The sequence below is a fragment of the Oncorhynchus clarkii genome, chromosome 18 (genome assembly GCF_045791955.1).
Source record: "Oncorhynchus clarkii lewisi isolate Uvic-CL-2024 chromosome 18, UVic_Ocla_1.0, whole genome shotgun sequence".
Classification (NCBI taxonomy): domain Eukaryota; kingdom Metazoa; phylum Chordata; class Actinopteri; order Salmoniformes; family Salmonidae; genus Oncorhynchus; species Oncorhynchus clarkii.
Genome location: NC_092164.1, coordinates 54,661,383 through 54,683,049, shown reverse-complemented (window position 1 = coordinate 54,683,049; position 21,667 = coordinate 54,661,383). Strand labels below are relative to the sequence as shown.

General features: G+C 43.0%; 1 protein-coding gene across 1 annotated transcript in view; it reads right to left on the bottom strand.

Annotated features, from left to right (window-relative positions):
- Positions 1-21,667, bottom strand: part of LOC139373700 (adhesion G protein-coupled receptor B2) — a 326,533-nt gene that overhangs the window by 72,110 nt on the left and 232,756 nt on the right. Inside the window, exons 17-22 of the mRNA XM_071114575.1 lie at positions 19,904-20,007; positions 18,167-18,269; positions 17,659-17,809; positions 14,731-14,800; positions 12,094-12,160; positions 5,879-5,964 (exon numbers count right to left, since the gene is read on the bottom strand). Of these exons, the coding sequence (XP_070970676.1) occupies positions 5,879-5,964; positions 12,094-12,160; positions 14,731-14,800; positions 17,659-17,809; positions 18,167-18,269; positions 19,904-20,007 (581 nt within the window). The remainder of the gene's footprint in view (positions 1-5,878; positions 5,965-12,093; positions 12,161-14,730; positions 14,801-17,658; positions 17,810-18,166; positions 18,270-19,903; positions 20,008-21,667) is intronic.

The window sequence follows — 21,667 nt, the reverse complement described above, 5'->3', positions numbered from 1 at the left end:
CATTAACCCCCCGATAGAGAACTATACCATTAACCCTCATATAGTGAACTATACCATTAACCCTTATATAGAGAACTATACCATTAACCCTCAGATAGAGAACTATACCATTAACCCTCAGATAGAGAACTATACCATTAACCCTTATAGAGAGAACTATACAATTAACCCTCATATAGAGAACTATACCATTAACCCCCCGATAGAGAACTATACCATTAACCCTCAGATAGAGAACTATACCATTAACCCTCATATAGTGAACTATACCATTAACCCTGAGATAGAGAACTATACCATTAACCCTTATATAGAGAACTATACCATTAACCCTTATATAGTGAACTATACCATTAACCCTCAGATAGAGAACTATACCATTAACCCCCCGATAGAGAACTATACCATTAACCCTCAGATAGAGAACTATACCATTAACCCTGAGATAGAGAACTATACCATTAACCCTTATATAGAGAACTATACCATTAACCCTCCGAGAGAGAACTATACCATTAACCCTCAGATAGAGAACTATACCATTAACCCTCAGATAGAGAACTATACCATTAACCCCCAGAGAGAGAACTATACCATTAACCCTCAGATAGAGAACTATATAATTAACCCTCATATAGAGAACTATACCATTAACCCTCAGATAGAGAACTATACCATTAACCCTCATATAGTGAACTATACCATTAACCCCCCGATAAGGAACTATATAATTAACCCTCAGATAGAGAACTATACCATTAACCCTCAGATAGAGAACTATACCATTAACCCTCATATAGTGAACTATACCATTAACCCTGAGATAGAGAACTATACCATTAACCCTTATATAGAGAGCTATACCATTAACCCTCAGATAGAGAACTATACCATTAACCCCCCGATAGAGAACTATACCATTAACCCTCATATAGTGAACTATACCATTAACCCCCCGATAGAGAACTATACCATTAACCCTCATATAGAGAACTATACCATTAACCCTTATATAGAGAACTATACCATTAACCCTCAGATAGAGAACTATACCATTAACCCCCCGATAGAGAACTATACCATTAACCCTCAGATAGAGAACTATACCATTAACCCTCAGATAGAGAACTATACCATTAACCCTCATATAAAGAACTATACCATTAACCCTCAGATAGAGAACTATACCATTAACCCCCATAGAGAGAACTATATCATTAACCCCCATAGAGAGAACTATACCATTAACCCTCATATAGAGAACTATACCATTAACCCCCATAGAGAGAACTATACCATTAACCCTCATATAGAGAACTATACCATTAACCCTCAGATAGAGAACTATACCATTAACCCTCAGAGAGAGAACTATATCATTAACCCTTATATAGAGAACTATACCATTAACCCTCATATAGAGAACTATACCATTAACCCCCCGATAGAGAACTATACCATTAACCCTCAGAGAGAGAACTATACCATTAACCCTCATATAGAAAACTATACCATTAACCATCAGAGAGAGAACTATACCATTAACCCTCATATAGAGAACTATACCATTAACCCTCAGAGAGAGAACTATATCATTAACCCTCATATAGAGAACTATACCATTAACCCTCAGAGAGAGAACTATACCATTAACCCTCATATAGAGAACTATACCATTAACCCCCCGATAGAGAACTATACCATTAACCCTCAGAGAGAGAACTATACCATTAACCCTCATATAGAGAACTATACCATTAACCCTCAGAGAGAGAACTATACCATTAACCCTCATATAGAGAACTGTACAATTAACCCTCAGATAGAGAACTATACCATTAACCCTCAGATAGAGAACTATACCATTAACCCTCATATAGAGAAATATACCATTAACCCTCATATAGAGAACTATACCATTAACCCCCCGATAGAGAACTATACCATTAACCCTCAGAGAGAGAACTATACCATTAACCCCCCGATAGAGAACTATACCATTAACCCTCAGAGAGAGAACTATACCATTAACCCTCATATAGAGAACTATACCATTAACCCTACTATACCATTAACCCTCATATAGAGAACTGTACAATTAACCCTATAGAGAACTATACCATTAACCCTCACTATACCATTAACCCTCATATAGAGAAATATACCATTAACCCTCATATAGAGAACTAGAGAACTATACCATTAACCCTCAGAGAGAGAACTATACCATTAACCCTCATATAGAGAACTATACCATTAACCCTCAGAGAGAGAACTATACCATTAACCCTCATATAGAGAACTATACCATTAACCCCCAGAGAGAGAACTATACCATTAACCCTCAGATAGAGAACTATACCATTAACCCTCATATAGTGAACTATACCATTAACCCTGAGATAGAGAACTATACCATTAACCCTTATATAGAGAACTATACCATTAACCCTCAGATAGAGAACTATACCATTAACCCTCATATAGAGAACTATACCATTAACCCTCAGATAGAGAACTATACCATTAACCCTGAGATAGAGAACTATACCATTAACCCTTATATAGAGAACTATACCATTAACCCTCCGAGAGAGAACTATACCATTAACCCTCAGATAGAGAACTATACCATTAACCCTCAGATAGAGAACTATACCATTAACCCTTATATAGAGAACTATACCATTAACCCCCAGAGAGAGAACTATACCATTAACCCCTAGAGAGAGAACTATATCATTAACCCTTATATAGAGAACTATACCATTAACCCTCAGAGAGAGAACTATACCATTAACCCTCAGAGAGAGAACTATACCATTAACCCTCAGAGAGAGAACTATACCATTAACCCTCAGATAGAGAACTATACCATTAACCCTCAGAGAGAGAACTATACCATTAACCCTTATATAGAGAACTATACCATTAACCCCTAGAGAGAGAACTATACCATTAACCCTTATATAGAGAACTATACCATTAACCCTCATATAGTGAACTATACCATTAACCCTGAGATAGAGAACTATACCATTAACCCTTATATAGAGAACTATACCATTAACCCTCCGAGAGAGAACTATACCATTAACCCTCAGAGAGAGAACTATACCATTAACCCTCAGAGAGAGAACTATACCATTAACCCTCAGAGAGAGAACTATACCATTAACCCTCAGAGAGAGAACTATACCATTAACCCTCAGATAGAGAACTATACCATTAACCTTCAGAGAGAGAACTATACCATTAACCCTTATATAGAGAACTATACCATTAACCCCTAGAGAGAGAACTATACCATTAACCCTTATATAGAGAACTATACCATTAACCCTCAGATAGAGAACTATACCATTAACCCTCAGAGAGAGAACTATACCATTAACCCTTATATAGAGAACTATACCATTAACCCTCATTTAGAGAACTATACCATTAACCCTCAGATAGAGAACTATACCATTAACCCTCATATAGAGAAATATACCATTAACCCTCAGATAGAGAACTATACCATTAACCCTCATATAAAGAACTATACCATTAGCCCTTATATAGAGAACTATACCATTAACCCTCATATAGAGAACTATACCATTAACCCTCAGAGAGAGAACTATATCATTAACCCTCAGATAGATAACTATACCATTAACCCTCATATAGAGAACTGTACAATTAACCCTCATATAGAGAACTATACCATTAACCCTCAGATCGATAACTATACCATTAACCCTCAGATAGAGAACTATACCATTAACCCTCATATAGAGAACTATACCATTAACCCTCAGATAGATAACTATACCATTAACCCCCCGATAGAGAACTATACCATTAACCCTCATATAGAGAACTATACCATTAACCCCCCGATAGAGAACTATACCATTAACCCCCATAGAGAGAACTATACCATTAACCCTCATAGAGAGAACTATACCATTAACCCCCCGATAGAGAACTATACCATTAACCCCCATATAGAGAACTATATAATTAACCCTCATATAGAGAACTATACCATTAACCCTCAGAGAGAGAACTATACCATTAACCCTCAGAGAGAGAACTATACCATTAACCCTCATAGAGAGAACTATACCATTAACCCCCCGATAGAGAACTATACCATTAACCCCCATATAGAGAACTATACCATTAACCCTCAGATAGAGAACTATACCATTAACCCTCATATAGAGAACTATACCATTAACCCTCAGAGAGAGAACTATACCATTAACCCTCAGATAGAGAACTATACCATTAACCCCCATAGAGAGAACTATACCATTAACCCTCATAGAGAGAACTATACCATTAACCCCCCGATAGAGAACTATACCATTAACCCCCATATAGAGAACTATATAATTAACCCCCAGAGCACCTAGCAACAAGATTGATTTGACATCACAGGACAATGGAGAGAAGAGAGAGAAGAGAGAGAAGCGAGAGAAGAGAGAGAAGAGAGAGAAGAGAGAGAAGAGAGAGAAGAGAGAGAAGCGAGAGAAGCGAGAGATCAAATCAATTTGCAGGGAAATGAAAGCATGGATTTAGCTGGGAGGACATTGAAATCTCTGCTCATTGGATTAGTACCAATGACAAATCACCGCTGATGGAATTACAGACCAGGGAGTAGAGGAAACCACTCTACTGTACTGTGTGTGTGTGTTGTGTCCCAGTGTGTGTGTGTATCTGTGTTGATGCATGTGTGTGTGTATCTGTGTCGATGCATGTGTGTGTGTGTACATGCCCATACATATGTGTGTGTGTGTGTATGTGTGTATGTGATCATTATACGTAAACTGTATGCATGTCCATGACCTTAGTCTGTTTGTATATCGTCTACACATTATCATAGTCAATCATGTCACCCTGGAAGCCATTATCACAGTAGCTACTAGATATACTGTATGTTCCTGCAATGCCTCTGTAGAGTCAAAATAGACTGAGTGGTATTTATGTCATTGATGTTGACATCCTTGATGTTTGAGTCTCTACAGGCCATGGTAAATGAAAATGTGTAGGAGTGTTTGTATAGTAATGTAAAAAGCCTCTATACTCGCTCATTAACATACTGTATGTGAAGAGTTAAAGGCTTATAACTGCAGTTGTCGGTCTATGGTGGCCTGAATTGGTTCCCAATCAGAGGCAGTTGTTTATCATTGTCTCTGATTGGGGATCCTATTTAGGTTGCCATTTTCCATGTTGGTTTTGTGGGTTATTGTCTGTGTAGTTGCCTGTCAGCACTCGGTTTATATAGCGGCACAGTCGTTTTGTTATTTTGTTAGTTTGTTTGATGTTTCCTTATTAAAAGATGAATTTATTATTTTCACGCTGCGCCTTGGTCTCATCGTTATGACGGACGTGACAGCAGTCTATTTGTGTGTTCAGGGTTATTTAAAAGAGTTGACATACTCATGGTTTCTCTTTGTCTGCATCTTTGTGGGACTCATCTTTCTCCATAAGATCTCTTACGCAGATAAGGATGCAGGAACCATAGACATAGAATCACTAGAGAGACACCCATTGACCTGATTCATGTTTAAAGTCACTCTATTTATATTGCTGGAACAAGTAAATATTGTATACGCATAATCAAATCATCCCAAAACAGTGAAGAGTCCTTGCCCCTCCAGGTAGATGCTGAGCATTGAATGTAGATGGTTGTGGACACATATTTTGCTGATGTTATCGTAGATGCAGCGAAACGCTTATGGTACTAGCTCCAACAATGCATTAATACAACAATACAAATGCAAAAAAACTAACTAAGAAATGAATGGTCCATGCATGGTGTGTGTTGGTGTGAGACAGGCAGACTGTTCTAGTTTTATAGTTCTAGGTCTGGTCTACCTACCCAGCTCTTTGCTTTTTAGACTTGTCCGAGATGCCATCTCGAGACATGAGCTTGTTGAAGACCACAATGCCAATCAGCATGTTCACCTAGAGAGAGAGAGAGAGAGAGAGAGAGAGAGAGAGAGAGAGAGAGAGACAGACAGACAGACAGACAGACAGACAGACAGACAGAGAGAGAGTAAATAATCAGATTCATGTCCAGTTGTATTGTAATTTGATTCAGGCTTCTTGACAAGGCTCTGCAATCACTATAATCAATGGACAGGGTGATGTAGTAAAAGTGGGCAGATTGTGTCTTGAGTCTCCGCCCCTCTGTCCCGACCATGTCCTGTTTAGGACAGAGGGGGTCTATTAAGCCTCCTTACAGCTGTGATCCCTGACCCACTGATTCACAATACACACCTACCCATGCACCCAGCCACTCATTCACATATGCAAACAGACATACCCCAGCCAAGCAGCACTTTTCCATTCGGAAATCCTGCCCATCTGGGAGATTTTCCACATCAGTGACATGTCACTCTAAATCCTGATCCCGTTTGCTCCCCCTCTCTACTCCTCTCCCTCCCCTCTCTCCCTTCTCTCTTTCTTTCACTTTCTCACCTGACCCTAACCTTGTCCTACCAAATTGAATCCATTGTCTCTCTTCATGTCAGTCTGCTCCCACTGCCTGCCATAGAAAAGCTTGTTTATTCACCTTGAGAAAAGAAAGTAGTTTAGAAAGGAGATTAGTGATCTTTACTCCGCGACCTCCGTCTGTTTTCTGATTGAATGTTTTTCCATACTAACCTTCGTTTTGACTGCATTGATACAGCAGAAACATTTATTTTTCATTTCTTGTCTTTCGATAGTAATCTATATCTCTACGACACTGAGCACTTCATTGATCTCTCATTTTCAACCATGAATCTGCACTGATTTGTTTTAGATGTTCATGTCTTCCATGTTGTTTGATGCTTTCATCTGCGTCTTTCCTTCCTGTTGACGTTCCCGTCATGTCCGGCCCCCTTACCGTGGGAGACGCCGGTCTCCAGCCCCGTTATGTGCCGAAGGCTAGATTTATTATTTTCTTCATTAATTAGACGGTCATCCTGGGGGAGGCCTGTGTTCCTCTGATGTACCCCTCTCAATTACATATGTTTGTTTGAGGGGCTACCCGAACACAACACGAGGTGAGCAGGGACAAACAGTAGCTATAGATGTACACACACACATTGCAAACACCTGGTTTGTCACAAACACATATACCCACATGCACATACACACACACCGACCCACACACACACACACAGTTGTAATATAGTGCCTGTGTTCATCTGGATAATTGATAGTGTGCGTATTGACACAGGAACTCCCGCAAGCTGCCGTCACTAATCCTACAAAGAAGCATAAGGTAGAGATATCCGTTATTAACAAAGCCACAGAGGCATTCTACTCTCTGCAAAGTAGAATATTGTTATTGTTTTAATAAAGGCTTATCAACTAAATATAGAGGTGTACCTTGGAGTTTTAGAAGGATTACCAGGAGGACCATTGCTTCCAATGAGCATCTTTCTACCAATTTTATAACAACTGAAGTTGCATAGCACACAAAAATCTTGTCACGCCCTGGCCTTAGTTATCTTTGTTTTCTTTATTATTTTGGTTAGGCCAGGGTGTGGCATGGGTGATTTATGTGTTTAATCTTGTTTAGGGTTTTTTGTAGATTTATGGGGTTGTGTTCTTTTAGGTGTCTAGGTAAGTCTATGGTTGCCTGGATTGGTTCTCAATCAGAGGCAGGTGTTTATCGTTGTCTCTGATTGGGAGCCATATTTAGGCAGCCATATTCTTTGGGTATTTTGTGGGTGATTGTTTCCTGTCTTTGTGTTTCATGCACCAGTTAGGACTGTTACGGTTTTCACATTTATTGTTTTGTAGTTTGTTCATGTTTGAGTTTTCTTATTAAAGAACCATGAACTATAACCACGCTGCGTTTTGGTCCGCCTCTCCTTCCCAGGAAGAAAGCCGTGACAGAATCACCCACCACAACAGGACCAAGCGGCGTGGTGACAGGCAGCGGCAGGAGGAGCAGCGATGTCAGGATTATTGGATTTGGGAGCAGAATCTGGATTATACGACTTGGGAAGAGATAGACAGGTGGGCGGTCGATCCAGGGAGAGTGCCGGAGCCCGCCTGGGATTCACTGGAGCAGTGCGAGGAGGGTTATAGGAGAATGGAGTTGGAGAAACGAGCACGGCGGTGCGGTAGGAAGCCCGAGAGTCATCCCCTAAAATTTCTTGGGGGTGGCACACAGGAAGTATGGCGAAGCCAGGTAGGAGACCTGCGCCAACTTCCTGTGCTTACCGGAGAGCGAGATAGGCCGGGCAGGCACCGTGTTATGCTGTGGAGCGCACGGTGTCCCCAGTGCGGGTGCATAGCCCGGTGCAGTACATACCAGCTCCTCGTATCGGCCGGGCTAGAGTGGGCATCGAGCCAAGTGCCATAAAGCCGGCTCTACGCATCTGGTCTCCAGTGCGTCTCCTTGGGCCGGCGTACATGGCACCTGCCTTACGCATGGTGTCCCCGGTTCGCCTGCACAGCCCAGTGTGGGCTATTCCACCTCGCCGCACTGGCAGGGCGACCGGGAGCATTCGTCCAGGTAAGGTTGGGCAGGCTCGGTGCTCAAGAGCTCCAGTGCGCCTGCACGTTCCGGTCTATCCAGTGCCACCTCCACGCACCAGCCCTCCGGTGGCAGCCCCGCGCACCAGGCTTCCTGTGCATGTCCAGAGCCCAGTACTCCCTGTTCCTCCTCCCCGCACTCGCCCTGAGGTGCGTGTCCTCGGCCCAGTACCACCAGCGCCGGCACCACGCACCAGGCCTACAGTGCGCCTCGTCTGTCCAGAGCTGCTAGAGTCTCCCGTCTGTCCAGAGCTGCTAGAGTCTCCCGTCTGTCCAGAGCTGCTAGAGTCTCCCGTCTGTCCAGAGCTGCTAGAGTTTCCCATCTGTCCAGAGCTGCTAGAGTCACCCGTCTGTCCAGAGCTGCTAGAGTCTCCCGTCTGTCCAGAGCTGCTAGTCTCCCGTCTGTCCAGGATCTTCCAGAGCCGCCAGTCGGCCAGGATCTTCCAGAGCCGCCAGTCGGCCAGGATCTTCCAGAGCCGCCAGTCAGCCAGGATCTTCCAGAGCCGCCAGTCAGCCAGGATTCGCCAGAGCCGCCAGGATCCGCCGGAGCCGCCAGTCAGCCAGGATCCGCCAGAGCCGCCAGACAGCCAGGATCCGCCAGAGCCGCCATTCAGCCAGGATCCGCCAGAGCCGCCAACCAGCCTGAGCTACCTCAGTCCGGAGCTGCCCCTTAGTCCAGTGGGGCCATTTAGTAGGGTTGCCAATCCTAGGTCGGCGGCGAGGGTCGCCGTTCCTAGGATGCTACAAAAACGGACTAAGACTATGGTGGAGTGGGGTCCACGTCCCGCGCCAGAGCCGCCACCGTGGACAGACGCCCACCCAGACCCTCCCCTATGGGTTTAGGTGTGCGGCCAGGAGTCCGCACCCTTGGGGGGGGGGGGGGGGGGGGGTACTGTCACGCCCTGGCCTTAGTTATCTTTGTTATCTTTATTACTTTGGTTAGGTCAGGGTGTGACATGGGTGATTTATGTGTTTTGTCTTGTCTAGGGGTTTTTGTAGATGTTATGGGGTTGTGTTCTTTTTGGTGTCTAGGTAAGTCTATGGTTGTCTGGATTGGTTCTCATCAAGAGGCAGGTGTTTATCGTCTCTGATTGGGAGCCATATTTAGGCAGCCATATTCTTTGGGTATTTTGTGGGTGATTGTTTCCTGTCTTTGTTTTTTATGCACCAGTTAGGACTGTTACGGTTTTCACGTTTATTGTTTTGTAGTTTGTTCATGTTTTAGTTTTCTTATTAAAGAACCATGAACTATAACCACGCTGCGTTTTGGTCCGCCTCTTCTTCCCAGGAAGAAAGCCGTGACACATCTATACAATTTTCTCTTAGTACTGTATTGACTCCGATAAATATACTGTATCTATGCCTAAAGAAGTGAACTCATGCTTTACAGTAATGGTAACCTTGGTAAGGTTGAAAAGGCTGCTGCAAATGATTAAAAGGCTGAAGGAGGGTTCTAAGTACCAGAACACAGTTAGTCAAACAATGAACAAGTAAATCATGTTTAGCCCTCAACATAGGGATGCCAGTGAGGCACGGTAGAATGTGAAGAGACAGCTAGGAGATAGGATTGTGTAGTGGCACATTGGAGAATGCTTTCTCTGTAAATGTTCTCTTCCATATTTGTCTGACACGGGTAACTCTGAAAGAAACCGCTAGTAGCAAATAAACAAAAAAATTACTTTGTGGTGTTTATCTTCCCCCTGTCCTCCAGTGATGGGAGCCTGATGAGGACCTAGAGTGGTAAAAAGGTTGCTACGGTATGTCAACCCTCAGGGGCCATCTAAACCATATGTACAGTGCCTTGCGAAAGTATTCGGCCTCCTTGAACTTTGCGACCTTTTGCCACATTTCAGGCTTCAAACATAAAGATATAAAACTGTATTTTTTTGTGAAGAATCAACAACAAGTGGGACACAATCATGAAGTGGAACGACATTTATTGGATATTTCAAACTTTTTTAACAAATCAAAAACTGAAAAATTGGGCGTGCAAAATTATTCAGCCCCTTTACTTTCAGTGCAGCAAACTCTCTCCAGAAGTTCAGTGAGGATCTCTGAATGATCCAATGTTGACCTAAATGACTAATGATGATAAATACAATCCACCTGTGTGTAATCAAGTCTCCGTATAAATGCACCTGCACTGTGATAGTCTCAGAGGTCTGTTAAAAGCGCAGAGAGCATCATGAAGAACAAGGAACACACCAGGCCGGTCCGAGATACTGTTGTGAAGAAGTTTAAAGCCGGATTTGGATACAAAAATATTTCCCAAGCTTTAAACATCCCAAGGAGCACTGTGCAAGCGATAATATTGAAATGGAAGGAGTATCAGACCACTGCAAATCTACCAAGACCTGGCCGTCCCTCTGAACTTTCAGCTCATACTAAGAGAAGACTGAACAGAGATGCAGCCAAGAGGCCCATGATCACTCTGGATGAACTGCAGAGATCTACAGCTGAGGTGGGAGACTCTGTCCATAGGACAACAATCAGTCGTATATTGCACAAATCTGGCCTTTATGGAAGAGTGGCAAGAAGAAAGCCATTTCTTAAAGATATCCATAAAAAGTGTTGTTTAAAGTTTGCCACAGGCCACCTGGGAGACACACATGTGGAAGAAGGTACTCTGGTCAGATGAAACCAAAATGGAACTTTTTGGCAACAATGCAAAACGTTATGTTTGGCGTAAAAGCAACACAGCTCATCACCCTGAACACACCATCCCCACTGTCAAACATGGTGGTGGCAGCATCATGGTTTGGGCCTGCTTTTCTTCAGCAGGGACAGGGAAGATGGTTAAAATTGATGGGAAGATGGATGGAGCCAAATACAGGACCATTCTGGAAGAAAACCTGATGCAGTCTGCAAAAGACCTGAGACTGGGATGGAGATTTGTCTTCCAACAAGACAATGATCCAAAACATAAAGCAACATCTACAATGGAATGGTTCAAAAATAAACATATCCAGGTGTTAGAATGGCCAAGTCAAAGTCCAGACCTGAATCCAATCGAGAATCTGTGGAAAGAACTGAAAACTGCTGTTCACAAATGCTCTCCATCCAACCTCACTGAGCTCGAGCTGTTTAGCAAGGAGGAATGGGAAAAAAATGTCAGTCTCTCGATGTGCAAAACTGATAGAGACATACCCCAAGCAACTTACAGCTGTAATCACAGCAAAAGGTGGCGCTACAAAGTATTAACTTAAGGGGGCTGAATAATTTTGCACGCCCAATTTTTCAGTTTTTGATTTGTTAAAAAAGTTTGAAATATCCAATAAATGTCGTTCCACTTCATGATTGTGTCCAACTTGTTGTTGATTCTTCACAAAAAAATACAGTTTTATATCTTTATGTTTGAAGCCTGAAATGTGGCAAAAGGTCGCAAAGTTAAAGGGGGCCGAATACTTTCGCAAGGCACTGTAGTTCTGACCCCTTTCTGATCTGTACGACAGGCATAACAAATAGCTAAAGGGAGGATGATAAGTTCAGAGGCGGGACAAGCCTGCCGACAGAGAGCCAGAATGACCAATGAGAACAGGGATAAAAGTGGGTACCCACCAATACGATGACGGCTGCAGGACCGACAAAGGCATAGAGAAGCCCGCCTTCCAAGGACAGCCAACAACTAAAATAAGAGAGAGAGAGAGAAAAAAGCATTATTATGAATGTAAAACTTCTTTAGCGCATAAGCCCTGTTCTGTCAAATGTATTTTAGTCTGTGTTTAATGACTAGTACCTATGTGTGAGAACCACTTTGCTATTTGTCTTTAGGGGTACCTAAGACTTCCAATGCAGGCAATTAAAACCTGTATTTACTTAGGGGATTAACATTCATACCCCTTGACTCATTTAACATTTTGTTGTGTTACAGCCTGAATTCAAAACATATAAAATATATTTTTTGACTCTCGTCTACACACAATACCTGATAATGACAAAGTCAAAACATGTTTTTAGAAATGTATGCAAATGCATTAATAATGAAATACGTAAATATCTCATTTACAAAGGTATTCACACCCCTGAGTCAATAATACATGTTAGAATCACCTTTTGGCAGTGATTAGAGCTGTGAGTCGTTCTGGGTAAGTCTCTAAGAGCTTTGCACACCTGGATTGTACAAGATTGGCACATTATTATTTTCTAAATTCTTCAAGCTCTGTCAAGTTGGTTGTTCGTCATTGCTAGACAGCCATTTTCAAGTCTTGCCATAGATTTTCAAGTTGATTTAAGTTCAAACTGTAACTAGGCCACTCAGGAACATTTAATGACATCTTGATAAGCAACTCCAGTGTATATTTGGCCTTGTGTTTTAGGTTATTGTCCTGCTGAAAGGTGAGTTTGTCTTCCAGTGTCTGTTGGAACAGACTGAACAAGGTTTTCCTTTAGGATTTTGCCTGTGCTAAGCTCTATTCCATTTATTTTTATCCCCAAAAAACTCCCTAGTCATTGCCGATGACAAGCATACCCGATAACATGATGCAGCCGCCACCATGCTTGAAAATATGAAGAGTGGTACTCAGTGATGTGTTGTGTTGGATTCACACCAAACATGATGCTTTGTATTCAGAACATAACGTACATTTCTTAGTCACCTTTTCTGCAGTTTTACTTTTGTACCTAACTGCAAACAGGATGCATGTTTTGAAATGTTTTATTCTGTACAGGCTTCCACCTTTTCACTCTGCCATTTAGGTTAGTATTGTGAAGTAACTACAATGTTGTTGAACTATTCTCAGTTTTCTCCTATCAAAGCCATTAAACTCTGTCGCTCTTTTAAAGTTACCATTTCATCATGGTGAAATCCCTGAGCGGTTTCCTTCCTCTCCGGCAACTGAGTTAGGAAGGAAGCCTGTAACTTTGTAGTTACTGGGTGTATTGATACACCATCCACAGTGTAATTAATAACTATGCTTAAAGGGTATTCAATTAAAGCTTGTTTTTTCTAACCAATCTACCAATAGGTTCCCTTCTTAGCGAGGAATTGGAAAACCTACCTGATCTTTGTGGTTGTACCAGTGTTTGAAATTCACTGCATGACTGAGGGATATTTGTACGTGTGGGATGCAGAGATGAGGTAGTCATTCAAAAATCATATTAAACACTATTATTGCACAATGAGTCCATGCAACTTATTATGTGACTTGTTAAGCAAATGTTTACTAAACGTATTTAGGCTTGTCATAAAAAAAGGGGTTGGCTACTTATTGACTCAAGACATTTGAGCTTTTAATTTTGTATTAATTTGTAGAAAAATCTAAAAACATAATTCCACTTTGACATTATGGGTTAGGCCAGTGTAGGCCAGTGTAGAGCAGTGTAGGCCAGTGTAGGCCAGTGTAGAGCAGTGTAGGCCAGTGTAGGCCAGTGTAGGCCAGTGTAGAGCAGTGTAGGCCAGTGTAGAGCAGTGTAGGCCAGTGTAGAGCAGTGTAGGCCAGTGTAGGCCAGTGTAGAGCAGTGTAGGCCAGTCTAGGACATTTTTTATTCCGTCTGTAACACAACAACATGTGGAAAAAGTCACGGGGTGTGAACTTTCTGAAGGCCCTGAATATATGACCCAAAGTGCACTGCAAGTCACATGACCATACACAACTTGTTGATATCCTTGATCTTTGAGTCTCTAAAGTGCAGGGTAAATGGAAACGTGGGAGTTTTTGTACAGTGGAGTTCAAGTCCTTGGTCTAGATCCAAGGTCATGCAGGGTCGTCTGCTCGTGCTGTAAAAGCCTCTTCCCTGGCTCTTTAAAATACTGTATGTGAAGAGTTCAAAGTTTACAGCTGCAGTCTATTTGTGTGTGGTGTGTGTGTATCCGTAACCACTCTCAAATTCATAGACAGAGCTATGGATACAAGGACTGACCACCCATGATATAAAAAGTATAGTTTTAACCGTGGTTTGAGGCTATACAGTGCTTGTTTACATTTACATTGTTAACAAACATTGTGTTCTGATGGGGTACGACAGCTGAACTAAGCTAATGGGGCATTTGGAAGTTATATTCTTCTATAATCAATAGGTCTAGGTCAATAGGTCAATACATGCATGTTAATTCTCAGTTACCATTGAAAAGTGCACTGCAAATCACATTACCATACTCAGAAACACAGAGTGCTAATGATGAAAAGCCATGTTGGGTATGGAGTTAAGACGTCACAGGTCATAGGCAAAGGGTGAAAGGTGAAAGTGTGTACTCACTAGCTGGGTGTACCGTAACCTCTGGCTCTAGTGAAACCTACTGACACAGCAACCACCAGGGCTGGGAGACCTAAGAGAGAAAGAGAGAGAGATGTATTATCTATTTCACTTGCTTTGGCAATGCAAACAGATGTTTCCCATGCCAATAAAGCTCATTGATATTGATTGAATTGAGAGTGAGTGAGTGAGTGAGTGAGTGAGTGAGTGAGGGAAGCGGGAGCAGGAGCGAGGGAGGGAGAGAGGAAGCAAGAGAGAAGGAAGAAGGGAGAGAATGAAAGAGATAGAGAGACATACACAGGAAAAAGACTAATAATAGAAATACAAGCGGCAGGTAGACAGGATGAGAGGAGGAGAGGGTGATGGGGAGAGAGGATGATAGTGATATTGTATGATAGGGAGAGAGAATGATAGGAAGAGAGGATGATAGGAGAAGAGAATGTTAGGAGGAGAGGATGATAGGGAGAGAGGATGATAGGATGAGAGGATGATGGGGAGAGAGGATGATAGGGGGAGAGGATGAAAGGAGGAGAGGATAATGGGGAGAGAGAATCATAGGAGGAGAGAATAATAGGAGGAGAGGATGATGGGAGGAGAGGATGGTAGTAGGAGAGGATGGTAGGGTAGAGGATGATGGGGAGAGAGGATGATGGGAGAGAGGATGATAGGGTGAGATAGAAGGAGAGGATGATGGGGAGAGAGGATGATTTGGGGAGATAGGATGATAGGAGGATGATGGGGGAGATAGGAGGAGAGGATGATGGGGAGGGAAGATGATATGGGGAGATAGGATGATAGGAGGATGATGGGGAGAGAGGATGATAGGAGGAGAGGATGATAGGAGGAGAGGATGATAGGGGGAGATAGGATGACAGGAGGATAATGGGGAGAGAGGATGCTATGAGGATAATGAGAGAGGATGGTAGGAGGAGAGGATGATAGGAGGAGCGGATGATAGGGGGAGAGGATGATGGGGATAGAGGATGATGGGCGAGAGGATGATAGGGGGAGAGATGATGATACGGGAAGAGAATGATGGGGGAGATAGGAGGAGAGGATGATAGGGGAGAGTGGATGATATGGGGAGATAGGATGATGGGAGAATGATGGGGGAGAGAGGATGATAGGATGAGAGGATGATAGGGAGAGAGGATGATGGGGAGAGAGGATGATAAGAGGAAAGGATGATAGGGGGAGATAGGATGATAAGTGGAGAGGGTGATGGGGGAGAGAGGATGATGGAAGGAGAGGATGATAGGGAGAGAGGATGATGGGGAGAGAGGATGATGGGGAGAGAGGATGATAGGGAGAGAGAGGATGATAAGAGGAGAGGATGATGGGGGAGATAGGATGATAGGAGGAGAGGATGGTAGGAGAAGAGGATGATAGAAGGAGAGGATGGTAGGAGGAGAGGATGATAGAAGAACAAATATATATCAGCAAGAGAATAGATGTATCCTCTTGACAATACATCAACACAATGTGCTATTTTGCAACACTGAAATTCAGTTAGACCAAGAAAATGTACTGTAATTTAACTCGGACATGTAACGTGTGACTGTAGACTGAAATACACATGGACATAATGGGGACTTACTTCCTCTAGTCACTCTTAGTTAATGGATGTATCTAGGGATGTAACAGGGACTAGCCCGAGGCAGGAGAAGTAGGCCTAGTAAGGATCAGAGTTCACTACTAAGGGTATTACAGCCTTGGTTAACATACTCCGTAGGGTCCCTGTCCAGTGGCTGCTGTTTTCATCTCACTCTACGACAAGAGGATTTTCTTCTGTGATGCATTGTGCTTCCTTGAACCAGTGTGTGTGTGTGTGTGTGTGTGTGTGTGTGTGTGTGTGTGTGTGTGTGTGTGTGTGTGTGTGTGTGTTGTGCATGCGCGTATGTTTGTGAGTGAGATAGAGAAAGTGTTTGTGTGTGTGTCAAAAAATTATGCTGGGTCCGTAATGAGTATGACTGAAATATTAATGTAATTAACAAAGCTGTGACAATGCCAGCAAATGAACTGCAATTAGAAACTCACACATTACAAAAAGAGATGTGGTGTGGCTGGGTGGGGTGCTAATGTTACATAAATGTGATGCCTTTTCAAACACAAACACACATCACACACACTCCCTCACGACTCTGCACAATCTGCCGTTGTCATGGTGACTGATTTCGATCAGTATTCGAGTTAAAATTGCAACATCTAGGGACGTATCCCTGATAAGTTGTTCTCATCTATCTCCCTCCCCCCTCCCTCCCACACTCCCTCCCATACTCCCTCCCTCCCTCCCTCCCTCCCTACCGTTTCATGTTTTCTCAATCTATGTGACTTTATGGCATTCATACATCCCAGCATTGCTATGGCTAAATCCCAAATGGCACCCTATTCCTAATTTAGTTCACTACATTTGACCATAACCCCCTGGTCAAAAGTAGTGCACTAAATATGGAATATTGTCAAATATAGAGTACTAAATAGGGAATAAGGTGTCATTTGGGACTCTGTATCCGCTAAGGGCATCAGTGACTTAATGGATCAGATAGGTGGATGGATAAGGGATAAGAACAGGGGATGAATGGGAGCAGGGATTCCATTGCTTGTAATTGCTAGGTTCTATCTCCCTGGATCTTGCCTCTGTCAGAGGAGATGTTATCCAATAGCATTTCTTATCCTCTGTCATCTCCTTTAGCAAGGCATGAGGTTGTTGTACAGGAGACGCATTCAACAGGACACTGACTGACTGTGCAGTGTGACAGAATTAAAATGATCAGAATCATTTCTCCACCTAATGTATGTGGATGGGAAGATGGAAGTTACTGTGAACTTTCACCTTTATTCCAGTATGGAGACCCTGTATGGTTGAGATATGTTTGTGTGGGTTTATGTGTGTGTTTATGTTTGTGCATGCCTGTGTGTGTGTGTACCTACCCCAGCCCAGGCACAGGAAGCGTTTGCGTATGAGGCGTGTCCTCATCTTGCCAATCACAGCCAGGTAAGACTGCCACGCCTCTGTCAGTACCCAGCAGAACGATGCCAAGAAGAAGAAATGAAGGAAAGCAGCAGTCACAGTACACAGGCCCTGTGGAGAGAGATGGTGAGGGAGGAGAGAGGACAAGAGAGAGATGGTGAGGGAGAGGGATAGTGACAGAGTGACAGACAGTGATGAAGGTGTAGGAAAGAAGAAACAGATAAAGGAATGAGAAGGTAGGAGTGATAATCAACAACAACAGTTGACAGAACAGAGGTGAGTAGTAATCTACCTAAAATAGTTTTGACACCTGATTGAGGCTCTTCAAAATAATCTACTAGAATAGATAAACAACAGTACAATGTGTAACATGACTATAGCTGAATTGACGGCCGTTGTGTGTGCGTGCATGTTTGCGTGTGTGTGTGTTTGTGTGTGTGCGTGTGCGTGTGTGTGTCCTGTTCTCACCTTGCTGAGTGTCTGGGACTGTCCAACCAGTATCAAGATGTTGGAGGCCAGGATGGAGAGACAAAAATTGACCAAGATGATAGACCTCTCTGAACGGATATACCTGAGAGACAAAGAGAAAGGCATGCAGAAAGAATGAAAAGAAGAAGAGAAAGAAGGAAGGAGGAAAGAGGGGAAACAAAATGTGAAGCGATGAAGTTGAACTGATGGACTGATTCCTTTCCTGAACATGGTCATGTGTTCATTTTAATTTGACCTTTCTTTAACTAGGCAAGTCAGTAAAGAAGAAATTCTTATTTACAATGACGGTCTAGGAACAGTGGGTTAACTGCCTTGTTTAGCTCGGGGATTCAATCTAGCAATCTTTCGGTTACTGGCCCAAAACTCTAACCACTAGGCTCTAACCACTAGGCTCTAACCACTAGGCTTTTACCACTAGGCTCTAACCACTAGGCTCTAACCACTAGGCTCTAACCACTAGGCTCTTACCACTAGGCTCTAACCACTAGGCTCTAACGACTAGGCTCTAACCACTAGACTCTAACCACTAGGCTCTAACCACTAGACTCTAACGACTAGGCTCTAACCACAAGACTCTAACCACTAGGCTCTAACCACTAGGCTCTTACCACTAGGCTCTAACCACTAGGCTCTAACGACTAGGCTCTAACCACTAGACTCTAACCACTAGGCTCTAACCACTAGACTCTAACGACTAGGCTCTAACCACTAGGATACCTGCCATCTGCTCTGGATCAGCCTACTGTTCTTCCTTCACAATCTCTCCCTCTCTCCATCCCCCCTTCACAATCTCTCTCTCCCTCTCTCTCCCCATTCTTCCTTCACAATCTCTCCCTCTCTCATCCCTCCTTCACAATCTCTCTCTCTCCCTCTCTCTCTCCGTTCTTCCTTCACAATCTCTCCCTCTCTCATCCCTCCATCACAGTCTCTGGCTCTTTGTCCCTCCTTCATGATCTCTCTCTCTCCCTCCTTGTCTACCACTGATGTCACTCTCCATATCCCCCCCCCTCTCTCTCACACACAGTTAATCTCCCCAGTCTGAGAGTCTGGCTATGCCTTCGCCCATTGGTTCTCCATTAGGCCTAATTGGAGTTTTGGAGTGGACTGCTCCACTGTCGAGCCAACCCGGGATTTTCTCCCCCTGGCTTAATCTCTTATGGTAAGAGTCTGCAGAAACAGGCCTCCTCTAACAGCCCAGAAATAGATTTGTAAAGACTGGCAGTGACTCGGGGGGTGTAGCCCCATGCAGGGATGTGTGGTTGTGTTCCAGAGAAAGTTGTTTTTTTCATGTGTGTGCGTGTGTGTGTGTGTGTGTGTGGTTGTGTGTTCGAGAGAAAGTGTATGTTTTTTGTGTGTGTGTGTGTGTGTTACAGAGAAAGTGTGTGTTTTTGTGTGTGTGTGTGTATGTGTGTGTGTGTGTGCATGTGAGTTCCAGAGAAAGTGGTTGTTTTTGTGTGTGACGGTGTGAGAGAAAGTGTGTGTTTGTTTGTGTGTGTGTGTGTGTGTGTGCATGTGAGTTCCAGAGAAAGTGGTTGTTTTTGTGTGTGACGGTGTGAGAGAAAGTGTGTCTTTGTTTGTGTGTGTGTTTGTGTGTGTGTGTGCATGTGAGTTCCAGAGAAAGTGGTTGTTTTTGTGTGTGACGGTGTGAGAGAAAGTGTGTGTTTGTTTGTGTGTGTGTGTGTTTGTGTGTATGTGTGTGTGTTTGTGTTTGCTCACCTCCAGAAGGCAGCATAGATGAGCAACAGGATAAGCAGAGCACTGCAGGAGACCCCACAGCCCACCATGAGGGGTACAGAGGGCATACTGGACGGACCCATTTCCTGCACAGAGAGAGAGAGAGAGAGAAAGAGAGAGAGAGAGAGAGAGAGAGAGAGAGAGCGAGAGAGAGAGAGAGAGAAAGGGGTGGGGGGGGGGATAGGGGAGGGGTACAGAAATAGAGGGTTAATAAAATGTCTCTGGCCCTTATAGTCTGAGTCACAGATCATTCATCAACTCCATTTTCACGCTCTCTCCATCTGCACACCTTCCAACCTGTCCCATCCAATATGCCGAATCCATTTTCACACTCACTCCATCTGCACATCTTCCTACCTGTCCCATCCAATATGCTGTCTCCATTTTCACACTCACTCCATCTGCACATCTTTCTACCTGTCCCATCTAATATGCTGTCTCCATTTTCACACTCTCTCCATCTGCACATCTTCCTACCTGTCCCATCCAATATGCTGTCTCCATTTTCACACTCACTCCATCTGCACACCTTCCAACCTGTCCCATCCAATATGCTGAATCCATTTTCACACTCTCTCCATCTGCACATCTTCCAACCTGTCCCATCCAATATGCTGTCTCCATTTTCACACTCTCTCCATCTGCACATCTTCCTATCTGTCCCACCCAACATGCTGACTCCATTTTATGACTCTTTCTATGTACACATCCCAAATGAGCACTATGGGTCTGGTCAAAAGTAGTGCACTGTTAAAGGAATGGGATGCAGTCTGTGTCGTACGTCTACCTCTATCTAGTCAGGTCAGCAAGGTTTGTTGATCTTCGATGTTGAGAATGATCTCTTGTCCGTAGTCCGATATGGATAACACAACTATACATCTGACCTGTAGTGTATCAGCTGATTAAGACCATTCTTTCATCTCTTTACAGTCTACACTCTGTCTGTTGAGCTTTATTTACTCTATGTGAACACTTAGGGTGTGTCCCAAATGTCACCCTATTCCCTATATCGTGCACTACACTTGACCAGAGCCCATATGGGACTTAGATAATGAGATCCTGAAGATGGTGTTGCAGTGCACTGCAGCTGTAGTTGTGTAAACTGTATACATGTTATACAGTATGGTTAGCTGAAACATGTCCCCTGATAGGCTAAGTAGTATTTTGAGAAAGCAGAGTGTAACCTATAAAAAAACATGAAAAAAGAGCTGGACAAGACATGACAAATAAGGCTGTCTTTGAAAAGGAAAATACGTGAATTAAATTGAATTGTTTTATTTAAGCCTTTAATGGCTTTCATGAGGTTGACGTTTTGGAATTCAATGGTTTCTTACTGTGTTGAGAGAAGAGAGAGAATAGAGAGAGAGAGAGAGAGAGAGAGAGAGAGAGAGAGAAAAGTGAGAAGAAGAGACACAAAAGCACAAGAAAGAATATAGAGTGAGTGTGAGAGTGTGTTGTAACCCATGATGTCTGACACTAATTTAGTGTTCGTACTGTGTTCATATCCGGAGAGTTAGAGTCAGATTGACAGACAAATATGTATATAGCCTGAGCCTCAGAGAGAGAGAGAGAGAGAGAGAGAGAGAGAGAGAGAGAGCGAGAGAACAGAAAGACAGAGAGATTAGATTACAGCCAACCAAATCATGAGAAAACTAAAAGATAATTACTTGACACATTGGAAAGAAAAAAAAACAGAGCAAACTAGAATGCAATTTTTTAAAAAAATTAAAATGAAAAACTAACAGA